This window comes from Nanorana parkeri, unplaced genomic scaffold (assembly GCF_000935625.1).
Source record: "Nanorana parkeri isolate BGI_ZX_2015 unplaced genomic scaffold, ASM93562v1 scaffold466, whole genome shotgun sequence".
Classification (NCBI taxonomy): Eukaryota; Metazoa; Chordata; class Amphibia; order Anura; family Dicroglossidae; genus Nanorana; species Nanorana parkeri.
The window spans coordinates 263,317-279,909 of NW_017306734.1; the positions used below are offsets into that span (position 1 = coordinate 263,317).

The 16,593-nt window shown below is 42.9% G+C and overlaps 1 protein-coding gene across 1 annotated transcript; it reads left to right on the plus strand.

The window, feature by feature from the left end:
• Positions 1 to 243: 243 nt before the first annotated feature.
• On the plus strand, positions 244 to 10,145 carry LOC108790337 (serine protease 57-like). Its single transcript, XM_018560573.1, has 5 exons — positions 244 to 359; positions 2,670 to 2,817; positions 4,253 to 4,397; positions 9,640 to 9,900; positions 9,986 to 10,145. Exons 1-5 carry the CDS (start codon positions 308 to 310, stop codon positions 10,136 to 10,138), a joined length of 759 nt encoding a protein of 252 aa, XP_018416075.1. The 5' UTR covers positions 244 to 307; the 3' UTR covers positions 10,139 to 10,145.
• The last annotated feature ends 6,448 nt before the right edge of the window (positions 10,146 to 16,593 follow it).

Consider the following 16,593-nt stretch of genomic DNA (forward strand, 5'->3'; position numbering starts at 1 on the left):
ATGGACAATATTGTAGAACATATTAGCAGGTTTATTTGAGTCAGAATGTAACACAGGTAAATAAGGGAGAGGAATAATGGATTACCCAAGACTTCTAATGAACAAGATTATTTACAAATTTCTGTATAACTTAAAGAGGATACAGTTACATTATACTTCCTCTCCTTACATTTCCATGCATACACAAAAAGCCACCACCCTTACAACACCAAGATCTGGTGAAATTCCCTAACGAACATTGCCCAGTTTCCTTTAAAAGCTGATCATTATTCCTGTTTCTGCTGAGTCTTACATTTACTATCAAACCATGAAATATTGGGTGCTGCTGGCCTCAACATTATGCCTTCTGCCCCTCTCAGGTAATATTTCTATTTCTTATATAAACTGACATTTCTAATGGATTTTGAGAATGCACTGGATATGTAGCTGTATTTCATGGTTTAAGCACAATATGAACCTTCTCTACAAACCTGATTTCTGGACTTACCTTACTCCTTTTCAACTGCTTTCTGTGCTTCTCTAAATATATAGAATATTCTGATCATATAGATCAACCATATCTAGAATAATAGGCTTTCTAACAGGGTTATTCACAAAAAGGGTGAAGAGTTTGGAGAAGACAGGAGAAGTGAACAATCTAGGACAACATAGCTGAACTGGAAAGTGAGCTGAATTGGAGGATGTTTCCATATCAGCTATGTTGTCCTAGATTGTTCACTTCTCCTGTCTTCTCCAAACTCTCCACCCTTTTGTGAATAGCCCTGTAAGTGTATCTGAAGAAGGAAAATTTAATTGTTTTACATAATGTCTACCAACACTTGGCATCTATAACAAAAATGCTCAGAATTACCTACAGGCTACATGGATTTGTATACTCTGATATTGCAAGAAACTCTCATGAGAACTATTGAAGGCAGAGTGCAGAAAGTGACAAAGGGGGGCATCTATCATTTTGTCACACATAGGCAATGCAAAACAGGAGCAGTGAGACAGATTATGAGAAAGAGGTATTATAATATTGCAGCTTCATTTTATAACTTCATACTCTAAGACCCCTTTCACACAGACGGCGTCCGTGCTGATCAGCCAGGGATCTGTGAACAGGTCTCCTGCTGATCAGAGCAGCATGAAACGGATGTCACTACTGTGTCATCCTTGTCTGTCCAGTTTTTTCCTCCATTGCAACCCATGTTAGATTTATGGGGATTGAGATGTAAGTAGACATGTGTCCATTTAGATCCGATTATCTTCAATCCATTACATTCAGGGCCACCAGAACAGAACTCTGGTCCATTTTTTTTTTTTCTCAGACAGACTGGGATGTAAACGGATACAGATCCATTTATAGCCGGCTCCCCATAGACTAACATTGAGTTTCCAATTAGATCCGCCTGAAAAACGAACAGGTTGGCCATTTGAAAGGGCATTGTTCTAAAGTAGAACTGCAATGGAATCATACCGTATCTTCTCCTGATTACTACTTAGAGAAGAACTCCGGGTAAAAGTGTTATTAACCCTTGCAGTGGGGCTACCACTGCACTGCAAGTGTTAAGTGCTTGTTTTTGCCTAGGGTCAAAAATAACAAAGCAATATTAACTTGATCCTCTGAGCCAGCCAGGTGTGCTGCAGCAATGGTATGTCCATTGGCATCCTCACATCCTATACACTCATCAGGTCCAATACCGTGTATTGGACCTGATGAGCCAGGGACCTTAGACCGCTGCAGGGAGGGGGAGAGAGGCTCCAGGGACCACCCTAAGAGCCAGTCGGCTCGGAGGATCAGTTCAGTTTTTTTACACTAGGCAAAAAACAAGCACTTAACCCTTGCAGTGCAGGGGTAGACCCACTGCAAGGGTTAATCAAATTTGTACTCAGAGTACTACGCAATTGTGGGTGCATTTGAAATGAATATCCCGTCTACCGTGCTAAAGCTGTTGTAGACCTGTGCAGTTGGCTGCCCAGGGGTCACAAATACACATAAAAACTGCTGCCTATACTTTGTGAATTGGGAAGTAGCTAATTTTGTTTTTAATTTGCTTTATACATGTTCTTCAAATAATTTTACTAGAAGCAACTGCAATGCTAAGACAGTAGTATATAAATATTGTTTATACATAATGTCAGCACAAATGGCTGTTTTAATGGTGCATACATGAAATACAATGGACAGCATTATCAGTCATACAGTACATTAACCATATCAATCTGCAAATAAAAAGTAATAACCTGTTTATAAAGTGAGTATGGCTGATACTTTCTTCAGAAAAGGAAAACCAACAATCCAGTTGTTTTAGAGAACAAAAAATACCAAACGTTTTCAGCAGAGGACAACAGAAAATAAATGTGGTTTCCTAAGTCTTTGTGTTGAAATGTGTCCCTGGTAGTTTCAATCACAATTTACACACAACAGCAATCCCTGCTGCATTCAGGGAACCTTGCTTGACATCGAAGATGCCACTCAGATAATAAATGATAAACCACACTTCCTTTAGTTCTGATTAACATCAATCTATTCACCTGTATATTAGATCGGTAATGAAACTGAGCAATAACAGGATTTCAGCATATTTTAATTATGTTATGTGGACCCCAAGGGAGAATGCAAATTGTAAATGTTATATTGTTCAATGTGTTTAAACGTATTATTATTATTATTATCTTAAAAGCAGAAGCATATAGGATTGTGGGGGGCCGAGAGGCCAAAGCCCATTCCAGACCGTACATGGTGTCTCTGCAGATCAAGGGCCAGAGCTTCTGTGGAGGAGCCCTCATCAATCCAAAATGGGTTCTCACTGCAGCACACTGCATGGAAGACACGTGAGTGAACTGTACTTTTTTATAATGTTGGCAGTGATTGGCTAGTGCTGATTTACCAAAGGAGTAGAGACTATTCACTTATCAAAGGGATTGTTCACTTGATGAATAAAGTGAAGCTGTGTTAATTTTAATCATCCAATCAGGTGCTAGCAAAAATTCAGTTTTATTTTCCCTCGACCATGATTGGGTGAACAAAATAAACACAGCTTCACATTATTCCCCAAACTATGGGGTCTATTCGCTAAGCTGCCGTAGGCAGCCGAGTGAAAGACCGACCTGAAGTGAAGTGAGCTGAACAGTGTTCGGCTATTCACTTCAGGCTGGTACGGCTGATTTCAGCCGCACATCGGCTGAAATCAGCCGTACATCGGGTGGCTTCATGTGGCTCCGGGTCGGCTGAACATGCTCAGCATGTTCGGCCGACCCGAAGTGCAGGAGGAGTTTGACCCAGCCGAACCAACATCAGGATCGGCTAAGCTGAACCTCCGGCAGGCTACTCGCTGCTGTTCGGTCTATTCTGGGAGTCTCCTGCTCCCGGCCACCCAGGGGAGAAACACTGATTTTTCTTTTTTCTTCTTTATTCTGACACGGAGCCGTGTCACAATAGAAAAAATAAATAAATAATTTTGCCCATAGGAATGCATTGCTAGATTCCTATTGGCTATTTCAATTTGCAATAGGCCAATAGTAAACTAGCATTGTACCCGCCCTCTGCTGATGGACCTGATGGAGAACTGCAGCAGAGGGCGGATACAATGCTAATTTAGTATTGCAAATTATTTATGATTTATTGCAAATTGAAATAGCCAATAGGCTGAAAGCCTAAGCCACTCGGCCGGCTTAGGCTTTCAGCGCAGCTCAGCCGAGCCGAGGCATATGCCTTAGGCTCGACTGAGCCGCTCGGCTAAGCTCGGGAGCTGTACAGGCTATTATGAATAGCCCGTACAGCAGCCCTTCGGTTCTACTGAACAGAAGGGGTCCTGGGGCCGAAGCTAGCCGAAGGATCGCCCAAAGCTATGGCTAGATCCTTCGGCTGCTTCATGAATAGACCCCTTAGTGAATAGTAATATTTAGGGATGCACCAATATTGTTTTTTCGGTATCGAGTGTGAGTACCGATATTTATCTTTCGGGACGTGCCGATAACGAATACCAGAACTTCTGGGAGCATAGTGCCAGCTTTCCGGCCAATCAGGAAGCCAGGCAGCGGAATAACCCGCCACCCAGCTTCCTGATTGATCGGGAAACCGACACCATGCTGTTTGGCCGGCTCAATGCTGATTGGCTGGGAAGCTGGCTCCATGCTGTTTTGCCGACTAAATGCTGATTGGCTGGGAAGCCGGGTTTCCTGGCCAATCAGCATGGAGCTGGCCAAACAGCATGGAGTCAGCTTCCTAGTCAAGAGAGATAACACACTTTTTTGTTTTTTGTTATAGTCCTGTGGACATTGTACGGGTTGTTCTCGGAGCTCATAACCTGAACCAACCAGATAACTTTGTTCAGGTATCATCTGTCCAAGAATCATTCCAGCACCCAGGTTATAACCCAAGAACCTTTCAGAATGACCTTCACCTCCTAAAGGTAAGCTTACAAATACTCCTTCCACCCATACAACCATTCAACATTTGATGGTTAATTTTCAAAATTGCCACAAGACCCAGTAAATGACGCTTCATCTAAAAACAGATTTAATCATTTCTATGCAAGGCTTGGACCAATCAATGAGTTGCTATTCTGAAATAGAAAAATATGCAAACACAATTGATTTATTTCTGGTTGGAAGAGCTTTGTCCCATAGGCATGATACATCAAATGATGTAAAAGCTCTAGTTTATCTTTATTGGCCTTATAGCAAAGCAATTGACCTGGAAACAGAGGCCCTGTCCTGGTTTTTTTGCACAGCTCTCTAGAAAAGTTTCTGTATGGTGAAAGTACCGTAGGCTCAGTTTTATATGCCATGAGCTAATGCTTGCAGTTGTAAAAATTAGGTATTAATTTTGAGATTTGATTGTTGGATTATAGTACATACCGTGTTTCCCCGAAAGTAAGACCTACCCCGCAAATAAGACCTAGTGCTATCTTCGGGGATTTCTGTAATATAAGACCTACCCCGAACTAGGTCTTATTTTCGGGGTAGGTCTTATATTACAGAAATCCCCGACGATAGCGCTAGGTCTTATTTTCGGGGTAGGTCTTATATTACAGAAATCCCCGACGATAGCGCTAGGTCTTATTTTCGGGGTAGGTCTTATATTACAGAAATCCCCGACGATAGCGCTAGGTCTTATTTTCGGGGTAGGTCTTATATTACAGAAATCCCCGACGATAGCGCTAGGTCTTATTTTCGGGGTAGGTCTTATATTACAGAAATCCCCGACGATAGCGCTAGGTCTTATTTTCGGGGTAGGTCTTATATTACAGAAATCCCCGACGATAGCGCTAGGTCTTATTTTCGGGGTAGGTCTTATATTACAGAAATCCCCGACGATAGCGCTAGGTCTTATTTTCGGGGTAGGTCTTATATTACAGAAATCCCCGACGATAGCGCTAGGTCTTATTTTCGGGGTAGGTCTTATATTACAGAAATCCCCGACGATAGCGCTAGGTCTTATTTTCGGGGTAGGTCTTATATTACAGAAATCCCCGACGATAGCGCTAGGTCTTATTTTCGGGGTAGGTCTTATATTACAGAAATCCCCGACGATAGCGCTAGGTCTTATTTTCGGGGTAGGTCTTATATTACAGAAATCCCCGACGATAGCGCTAGGTCTTATTTTCGGGGTAGGTCTTACTTTCGGGGAAACACGGTAGCAACCAACACTACTAGCTATCCATTAATAGGACCCTGAGCAGAAGGGAAATACCAGCAATATCATGACCAAGTAACAGTAGATACAGGACCATAATGCAATAGCAGAACAAATGGAACTGCCTCTGAACTCCTTACTGCTATAACACTATAGTTGAATGATGCTAGGTTAATTGTGCCTAAGGAGTAACATCAGAAATATACCTTGGCAATGAACTCCTCCTGAAAATAGCAGTGTAGCAACATGTGACTTTGCCTAGGCACCCTTGTAGTTTAATGAAGGGTAAGAGCCTCTAAGACACTGCTATATTATGAGATTTGGAATGAGATTTGGTGATGTCACTGTTGCTTACTGTGTTGCTTACTGTGCTCTTCACTGGAGAGGAAGCTGTATCTGAGAGCGTGCAGTACAAGGATCCCCCTGCTTCTGCTTCATTCATACTGTAAATCAGTCACATAGCTGGATAGGGAGCCCTACTCTTTTCAGTCTATAGAGTTTTATTCAGAGAAAGAAAGTCTGAAAGGAAACAGCTTTTCTTTATTGTTTATTAGGGGACATAATTGGGTTATACAGTTGCCTACAGGTGCATTTGGACAGTGGCAAACAGAAAAGCCATTGGCCAGCCAGGTAAAACCGCTCACACTTCCAGCACAGTTCAGTTTTTCGCTAGTGTCCTAGAAGGATGTACATTGTTGTTGAGAAAAGTTTACCCTTTGTTTTTACTAGGCGTTTTAGTTACTTTTTTTTTTTTAAAGGTATTTTTTTTCTCCAATCAAGACCCTATCTTCATTCTGCTAAGCTGGGCTCCCTATGTAGCTATAGAGATTGTCTAGTCCTCACCAATGCCTTAGAGGCCATACCCAGATTCTGGACTGGAGATTGCTGAACCTGCCCGATATGTAAACTTTGAGCACTGGGCTCAGCCTGTCGTGTTTCTTAGAGCTTCGGGTACAGTGTTACTCAGCTGCAGGTCCAGAATTGTGGCACAACCTCTGGTGTGACTCAGTCTCTGAAGACTCTTATCTCATCGCCAGCTACTATGCTATATGGTAAAGTTGAATGCCACCATTATTCTCCTGTTTTGCACAAAGGATTAACTCTCTGAGGAATGATATGATGTGTCCTTAGCTTGAGTGCCACGCAAGCGCACACTCCTCTAATTTCTGCCTTTTTTCTTCAGAGTGTGGTAGCTTCTTCCCACCATTGCATCTACAAGAGACACGCAGTTCACACCTTGGTTGGTCGTTGCTACAGTGACCTCGTCACCTCCGGCTATAAACCTCTGCTTAAGCATCTGGTTATGTATAAACCCAGGTTTTCATCTGGGGTTCACTAATAGGTTATTCCTGTTAAGAAGTACAACATGTTGGATCCCAAGCACAAGGGGAGCAATCCCACTGCACTGGGCTCCTAATCAACTAACAGTTCCACTTGCAGTGTTCCTCCTTAAGGACTTGACACCAATAGAATGGATTATTGTCCCCTGCTTGTATCAACACACTCCTCTGTCAGGTGTGACCCCCAACTCGATCTTATTCAGAGAGGAGTTTTCTGCGGCCTTGTTAGATTTATTAATACAAATTGTAACTATAATTGATTACTCATAATGCAAAGTCTGTAAGCATAGTTCAATGTCTTCTTCACTAGAGTTACTTTTAAACATTCTTGCAGCTGTAGCAGTTTTTGAGATTTCTGCTGCAGATGTACTGTTTGACTTAGGAACGTATACAGCCTTACAGGATGAATTTGTTCCTGAAATGCCTCAGTTAGCTAAATTAGGTCCCAGGCTTAAAATACCATGATGGCTCTTCTATATATTGGCTGTGCGAACCACATTAAAAATGGATCAGTTGGTGCTTCTACTAGTGTTGTTACCAGTCTGGGATCCCATTTCAGGATTTTCTTTAAAAGTGGGTTGTTCCCTCTGTGGATCCAACCTTATCCAACCTTAATGAAAAACACTGACTCCACCTATTGAGGATGTGCCAATGTATAATCATCCCACCAATAAGCTATAAAGCCCTATTCAAATCCGTGTTTTTACTAGCAGGCCCTGCTATGCAACCTGCCAGAGATGCAATGTCAGTCAGTCAGACTAAGGGGAATGTACTCAGCTTATGTCCTTACTGACCCTTTAGCTATAGAGCACTAATAGCTTTTGCCTTCAGCCCTACATAACTGAGTTGACGGCTTAATTGATATTATCCATTTTATATCCTGAATGAGTCTCCTATCTGTGAACATAAAGAGATTTCTTTGGCTAAAATGTTTGGTCTGCAGAACTGAAATGAAATGAAGTGCTGTGCACACCTTTCTTGGTGCCTCACTGGACAATTTCATAAAATATATCACTGATCTTAAAAGTATTCGGGTATACCAGCAGAAGAAGCCTAAGCAACAAACTGGCAAATCTTTTCCTTCCACTGAGGCCAGGCTTCTCACTTTAATGCCAAACTTAAGGTAAGGGCCCAGTACAAACACAAACCCTGGGCCCCAAAATATTAAAAGCCTCCAAAGGTGGACCATGTCTGTTGGACTTTGTGGACACCCTGTCAGTAAGCATCTCAGATGAGTAAGAGACGTAGTGTGTGTGCAATACAAGCTAGAATTTTACTCTCTGCCTTCACTTACGTCAGCCTTTTCACTGTTCCAAAACCAAAATGGGGCATCAGCTCCATCTTGGATCTGAAGGTTTTAAATGTGTTCCTTCCAGCCCAAATATTCTGCACAGAATCCAGTCCCTCAGCTAAGGATACTTTCTAGCCTCCGTGGACATCAAGGATGAGTACCGTATTTTTCCGTCTATAAGACACCCCCATGTATAGGACGCCCCCCACTTTTCAGAAATCAATATTTTCCAAGCTCTTTTGCATAACTGATTACATCCAGTTTAAATTTTGCAGAGTAAGACAGCTGCTTACTGGTACCGGTATTTTTTTGTTTTCTGACATTTTTATGGGCTCCCTGTTGCATCTGGGCACTGGCGACACGCTCTCCGCAGCATCAGCTGACGTCGTTAGCTTGTCTCTGCAAACGGAAGTTTCTCGTGAGGCTAGTTTGCAGAGGTATCGGCAGTTTCGCAACCGCGGCTCTCCTCTCGGCCCCCCGTGTATAAGACGCCCCTCCATTTTTAGGTAAATATTTTTAAGAAAAAGTATAGTCTTATACACAGAAAAATACAGTGCTTGCATGTCCCCATCTTTTCAGCACATCAATGCTATCTCTATTTTGCTGTGGGTAATTAACACTATCAGTAGTAAGAAAGGGCAAAAGACTAGGTAACAGCGTTCCCCATAAGCTTCCTGTAGCTGGCCTAATTCCAGCACTAATTCACCACGCCTTTTTCTGCACTGAGCTTCAAATAACAGATGTAACAGTAAGTAAAAAAAATCCCTTTTAATGTGGTCTCTCTCTAAAAGACCCAAAGTTATCTGTGACACCAGTGTCATGGGTATAGCCTATATTATATATTTTACTTGAGAAAAAATGTTTATATGAATTTTTTATATGTACCGTACTTTTTTTTGGAGCTTTCTTCGGTCCGTTGAAGTGACATCCCAGGTCCTCTTCAGTGGCAGTGGGTGGTCCTCAATAATGCAGAAGACAGTGTCATGGGCGTTGTTCTCTGTAGCATTTTCCCGTAAGCCTATGCCGCTTGATGATGACATACCCCCAGGGGGTGTGTCCTTAGCGTCCTGAATCCACACTGAAGTGGATTCAGCCCTGGAAAGAAGTAGCACTCTGGACCTGAGGAGGACACAGAATGCAGCGCTAAAGAAGGGAGATGGTGAGAACTACTTTTGGCACTTTCTTTTTTTCTATGGGAAGGTAGGAGTTACATTTTTTGATTAAAAAAATGCATTTTAGTACAGTTGAGCTTTGAACCTATATAGGGTTACTGCTATTAGATATACCTACTATGATATAGTAGTATATAACTACTACTATATGTTCTATTAGATATGTTTATAGATGTTTTCTATATATTTATTGAATTCGCCATTTCTTTTCAGCTGAACAAATCAGCCAGCATTACTCCCTATGTAAAATGCACAAATCTTCCTCACGCTGACACAGATGTACTTCCTGGGACTGCATGCTCTGTTGCTGGCTGGGGACAAGTGTCAGATTTCGGGACTTTACCTACAGCTCTGATGGAAACAGATGTAAATGTGATCACACGTGCAGCCTGTAATGAGTCTTGGAAACAAAGCATCGTCAACAGCATGATCTGTACTGCAAGCCCTGGGCTGCGCATCAAGGGTTTCTGCTCTGTAAGTAAGAAGCTGATCTTTACTGACACACACATCAATACTGATCATTAGCTAATTCATGTCTGTATATGGTTCTTGTCTATAGGGCGACTCTGGAGGACCTCTTGTTTGTGAGAACCGCATTGAAGGAGTGGTGTCTTTCTCCGGATTCCGCTGTGGCAATCCTCTTACTCCTGATGTTTACAGTCGTGTTTCATCCTTCCTGTCCTGGATTAAAACAGTGATAAAAAGATCCTGAGAGAAAACACATTGGGGGGAATTTATCAAAACTGGAGCAGACACTATCTGGAGCAGATTTGCACTGCAACCAATCAGCTTCTCTGTCTCATTTTCAAATCTTACCTGAGCAAACTAAAGAGAGATGCTGATTGGTTGCCATGGGCAACTGCCCCAGATTTTGTCTGCTCTAGTTTTGATAAATTCCCCTCACTCAGTTTTTTTTACTTAGGCAGATCTTTCATGTGAATATCTGATGCTTTCATTTAGAACAGTTTTCTTTGAGCAGCTGACAGCCTGCTTTTACAAACAGTATTAATTAACTAGTATGTTGGCTTTAGTCACTTGGGTGAAGACAAATTAGGCAACTGCCATTCTGATGTCAGTGAATGTGCTGGTTATATTAAATAGCAAGACAATTGTATAAGAGAAATGTTGACTTTGTTGTTTGCTTTGTAATATACAATGGGAATAAAGTAGTAGGGTCTCATTACTATCAAAAGGTTCTTTTTTTTTCTTTGTCAATTGATGAAAATGATCAAAGGCCCTTGGCTTTGGAGGCGTGTGCTGATAGACATATGTTTCCATTTCTGACCTTCTAAAAATGACAGTTGCCATACTGGCTATCATGACCGGCTGTCATACTGATCCTTTCATTTAAATAATTTCTTATTCACTGACATGAAATCAGTAAAGTCAGAACTGCAATTTGGTACATGTGATCTAGGCCTATGACTCAGTGGAAGCCTACATATTTCTCACAGCACTGGATGGATTTACATCTATGGGGTTCATTTTTAAAAGTTAACCTGGCAGATGCCATTTGCTTAGGAATATAGGAATTTCCTATACTTGTCAGCGCCATCTAGAGGCGCTAGTGGCATGCGAACTACATCCCATCTTAAGGAGGCTGGGCTTCCTCCTGACAAACCTGCACCCAATTTGAAATCTTCTGCCCCCATGTGCTCCAAGATGGAGACTCTCATGGTTTAGAGTTAGGACCGCACTATAAGAGGTGCCTTGGCGCGGCTGTGCGGCTTTCACATTTTCTGCAGAAGACGTGTATCCAAACCTCTGTTATTAACCTTAGTGGTGAGACAAGTTGTTTTACATGCTAGTTTGTGAGTGTGCCATGATACCTTTCTACTGTTCTACATCCCATCTGGCGCACTTTTATATATGAAACCCTAAGTGTTGCAGTAAAAAGGCACATTATGATAACACACGTTAACAGATGGCACTTGTGTACAGTGGCTGGTAACACCCCTGTCTTGCAGAGCACCTCAACACACATTTTAGTGTGTCAGTGTTGAGTATTGCGAGCAGGCCCGTCTTTAATACTGATTAGACCCTGGGCAAACATTTTCTTGCCCCCTCCCCAGGAATTTCTCTCACCTCCCCAACACCTAGAAAAAAAAACAGCACACATAGATCATAGACTTCTCTCAAAAAAACTTTGACTGCAGGATTTCAAACCGATTGCAAGTTCAGCCGTTTATATTAGGGATGCACCGATATATCGGCCGCCGAAACATATCGGCCGTAAATGCCACTTTTGGCATAATGCTGAAAGTGCAATTTTCTGGCCAATACAGCAGTGCATCCGTTCTTTCTCTCCTCCCCGCTGGGTGCTGCTCTGTGTCCCAGCAGGGAGGAGAGAAACTGTGACAGGAGGAGAGCGCTGTGAGCGGCTGTGGAGGGTCTCACCAGGGCTCTATGGGGTCTCAGCAGCCTGGTTAGACCCCTCAGAGCCCTGGTCAGACCCCCAAGAGCCCTCGTTAAACTAGGGCTCTGTGTGGTCTGACCAGGGCTTTGAGGGGTCTAACCAGGCTGGTGAGACCCTACAGAGCCCTGGTTTATTCAGGGCTCTGTGGGGTCTCACCAGGACTCTTTGGGGGTCTCACCAGTCCCGGTTAAACTTCACAGAGCCCTGGTAAGACCATACAAAGCCCTGGTATAACCAGGGCTCTGTGGGGTTTTACCAGGCTCTGTGGAGTCTAACCAGTCCCCACAGAACCCTGGTGAGACCCCACAGAGCCCTGAATAACCCAGGGCTCTGTAGGGTCTAACCAGCTTGGTTAGACCCCACAGAGCCCTGGTTATACCAGGGCTTTGTATGGTCTTACCAGGGCTCTGTGAAGTTTAACCGGGACTGGTGAGACCCCCAAAGAGTCCTGGTGAGACCCCACAGAGCCCTGGTTAAACCAGGGCTCTATAGGGTCTCACCAGGGCTTTGTAGGGTCCCAACAGGGCTTTGTGGGGTTTAACTAGGGCTGGTGAGACCATACAGAGCCCTGGTTAGACCCCACAGAGGCCCGGTTAAACCAGGGCTCTGTATGGTCTCACCAGCACCAGGGTTCTGTAGGGCCTCACCAGCCGAGTGAATGACCGATCTGAAGTGAAGTGAGCCGAACACTGTTCAGCTATTCACTTCAGCCGTACATCGGCTGAAATGAGCCGTACATCGGCTGAAATCAGCCGTACATCGGCTTGCTTCGAGTGGCTTCGGGTCGGCCGAACATGCTCAGCATGTTCGGCCGACCTGAAGTGCAGAAGCGGCGGACCCTGCAAGGACAAGTCACGGCACCGGTGTCCGTGTACGGACACCTTGCCGATCCCTGCGCTACGCGGGCTACACCTTTAGGGTGCTACACCTTTAGGGTGCAGATCGCATAGGACAACAATACGTTATGGCAGTGCCGTGTGCGGCTGCCATAACGTATTATACTATGCGATCCGAATCCAATCGGCAAGTTTCTGCAGGCAGCGGGCTCAAGGGGCAGCTGCTTTGGGCCCCACAACCATGACTGGGCCCAGGGCAAGTGCCCTCTTTGCCCCGCTTTAAAGACGGCCCTGATTGCAAAGGCAGGGAAAGGAATTAACAATCAAAAATATATTTAGTAATTCCGTTATGCATAAACATGTTTCTTCAGTATTCATTATACTTCATCAGAAATGTCCAAGTTGTTTGTTGTCATGGGGAATTTTGACACATATGGCAGATGTATGAAAGCACCGGGGTGTTAATACTTGAACATTTAGGGGGTTATTCACTAAAGAGCCGAAGGATTTAGCCGAACGTTTGGCTAATCCTTTCAGCTCGCTTCGGCTGCAGGAACCCTTCGGTTCAGCCAAACTAAAGGGATGCTGTACGGGCTATTCACAATAGCCCATAGAGCAGACGAAAGCAGCCGAAGCACAAAGCCGAAGGGGTGAGAAAGGTCCACAGAAGCAGACAAAATACCCACTGGTTGTTAAAACATAGATTGAAAAAAAAAACTGACATGGGGTCCCCCTCCCAATTCATACAGACCCTTTAGGTCGGCTATTTACTCTCTGCTGTTCGGCCCCCTTGAGAATAGGTGTGAAAAGCAGAGAATGAAGTGCCTAACGTTCACCTCAGCCGATGCAGTATCTGGATTCTACCCTTCTGTTCAGCAGTACGTGCTGAGGTTGTTCAGCTGAACCGAAGTGAAGTGAAGTTGGCCGAATGCAGCCGATGTACAGCTAAAAATAGCCATACAGGGCTGTTGTGAATAGCTGAAGAGGTTATTCACATTTGTGCTTTATCCAGTAGATAGATACCAATCTATTTAAATATTGAAATCTGGTCTTAAAAATGGCTTGAGTAAACACCTAGGTAAGGAAAACACAATCCTCTGTCTATAGAGGCCCTGAGGGCCAAAAAATAAGTGCCAGAGGGAGGCAGGTTAAGCCCTAGGGGCCTATGAAATACACTGTCTATGACACTTTGAGAATGGTAGCCATTAACAGGGCATTTCCTAGACAACACCTCCAATGCAACAAGTAGTGGAATTGTAATAACAATCTTTACATTTTGTACTGTATACTTGAACAAAGAAGTACAATTTTCTGTATTCTACAATGGGGGAATTTATCAAAACTGGAGCAGACAAAATCTGGAGCAGTTGCCTATGGCAACCAATCAGCTTCTCTCTTCAGTTTGTTCAGTTAAGCTTGAAAATGAAAAGTGGATGTTGATTGGTTGCCATACACAGCTGCTCCAGATTTTGTCTGCTCCAGTTTTGATAAATTCCCCTCAATGTGTTAAACATGCTTTTAGAATACTGGCACTTTAAGCAGAATCATGGCTATTAACATATTAAAGGGAAGGAACAGGCACCAAATATAACTGATACAAAGCAAGACAGAACAAGCGGACTTGGGAAAAAGAGTTCTGGAAGGATATAGAGCAGCCATGCTTAATAATATCACTAGATGGCAATAGAGGACATAGTATAGAATAACAGAACATAAAAGACACATGAATAGCTATTCACCAAAGCTGTTGAGCAAAGGGTTGCTAGAAAATACTTTAACAGTATACATTTGCATAATTACTCAACAGGTGTGATTTATATAAATATTTAGCCATGATATATACGTATATATCTGGGTACGCTGGTAAAATTAAAACCATGAACATGATTCCAAACGAGTTTTTTGCTAGATGGGTAAATACTAGAGGTGCACCGAAATGAAAATTTCAAAACAAAAACGAAACCGAAATTTAAAAAATGTCAGGCTGAAACCGAAAATGTTTTTTATTTAAACTTTTTTTTTTTAAATTATATTTTATTTTTTATAAACGTTTACATTTTTTTAGATTCATTTATTCATTTTTATTAAATATTTTTGTACTTTACTTTTAGGTGCTTCAGGGGAAATATTAGGGATCTAAACAGACCCCTGATATTTCCCTTTTAAAATAGAAAAAGAGATTGAGAACACAGAGTCCTCTATCTCTTTTTCTTCATCCCCTGTTATCAATGAACATGAATCATCTATGAGTGTTCCTGTTCATTGATAACATGAGAACATTGTTTGTTTACTATAACCACAATCATAAATGAACAGGAGGTGATGTAGGTCACTTCTCATTCATTCATAATTGAGGATATAGTGACCATACCATGCCCTCAATTATCTACATACACTCAGCGATCACTGACTGCTTGTACCCGCTCTCCTTCCTGACAGCTGTCACAGGAAGCTGAGCGAGCGGTGCCGGAGGAGAGCTCAGCCTCCTGTGACAGCAATGATAGCTGTCTCCACCAACACTGCCACTCTCTATTTTGGATTGGCTGTCACAGGAGGCTTAGCGAGCAGTGCGGGAGGAGAGCTCAGCCTCCTGTGACAGCGCTGGCTGTCTCCGCCCACACCGCTCTGCCGATCTGTGACAGGAGGCTGAGCAGTGTGGGAGGTGAGACGACGGCCACTCACAGCGCTCTCATCTCGCAGCGCTCAGCCACCTGTGACAGTTTCTCTCCTCCGTGCTGGGACACAGAGCAGCAACCAGCGGGGAGGAGAGAAATCACGGATGCACCGCTGTATCGGCCGGAAAATGGCACTTTCGGCATTATGCCAAAAGTGCCATTTTCAGTCGATATGTTTCGGTGGCCGATATATCAGTGCATCCCTAGTAAATACAACTGTATTGTGACACAACTAACAGCACAACTTTCTTAGAGTAAACCCAGGGCACCAAGTATTCCGTTATCTTTCACCTTGGATTGGGTATTTTTTTTTTTAAAGAGCAGCCTAGTATGGCGACCTCTCTCAAAGTGGTTATCAGCATGGTAATGCGCCACATGCTGATGGCACTCCAATAATAGAAATAATAACCAGCATACTTGGTGCAGCATCTGGAGTGATGATATTCTTTTAAAAAAACTAGAAGCAGCCATATGGAACTTGGAGTTGCAGCCAATTTTCGTTCAATAGATTTTTATTGTTTTCAGGTTTTGGTTAATAACAAACAAAATAAGGCATTACAAGTGTATGGAAATGTAGAGCTAGTACAAAAACATATACACAACTTACACGTATTCAGTACGTACCATCAATGTCCCCAGAAAGGGGGAGAGAGATAGCGAACAGAAGGAAGAAAAGGAACAGAACTACAGACTAATAAGAAGGGAGGAAAGGTAGTCAAAGAGCCATGAGCAAGGACAGTGGTATACCGCCCAGCGGGGGGATTCGCTTATACACTTATAAACATTAGTTAGTGATGTAACAACATAGCTACTCAAATATGCCAATACATACATTTTTCATACGCATGATGAAGATTAATGATGGGTAGCGTCTCCGAAAAATTCGGAGAGTGCAAGCTCTTCCAGTGACGTACAATGGTTAATCTAGCTGCCAATAATATATGGGAAATTATAGTCTGATAAGTAAGGGGGAACTCTGCCAGTCCTATTGACAACAAGCCCAACGCAGGGTTGGGGGTTGTCAATATACCCGTTACCAGTGAAATCTGCTGAAAGAGTTCCAGCCAAAATTAATCAGGTTACTTGTTTACTATTAATGATATATGCAGTATAGCTATTTTCATATACTCTTGTACCAATAAAACGTTGTATAGCAGAGCATGCCTCACTTAAAGTGTAACTATGGAAAAAAAAAAATACATACAGTAGATGATGTCATTCATCATAGGCAATAACACAG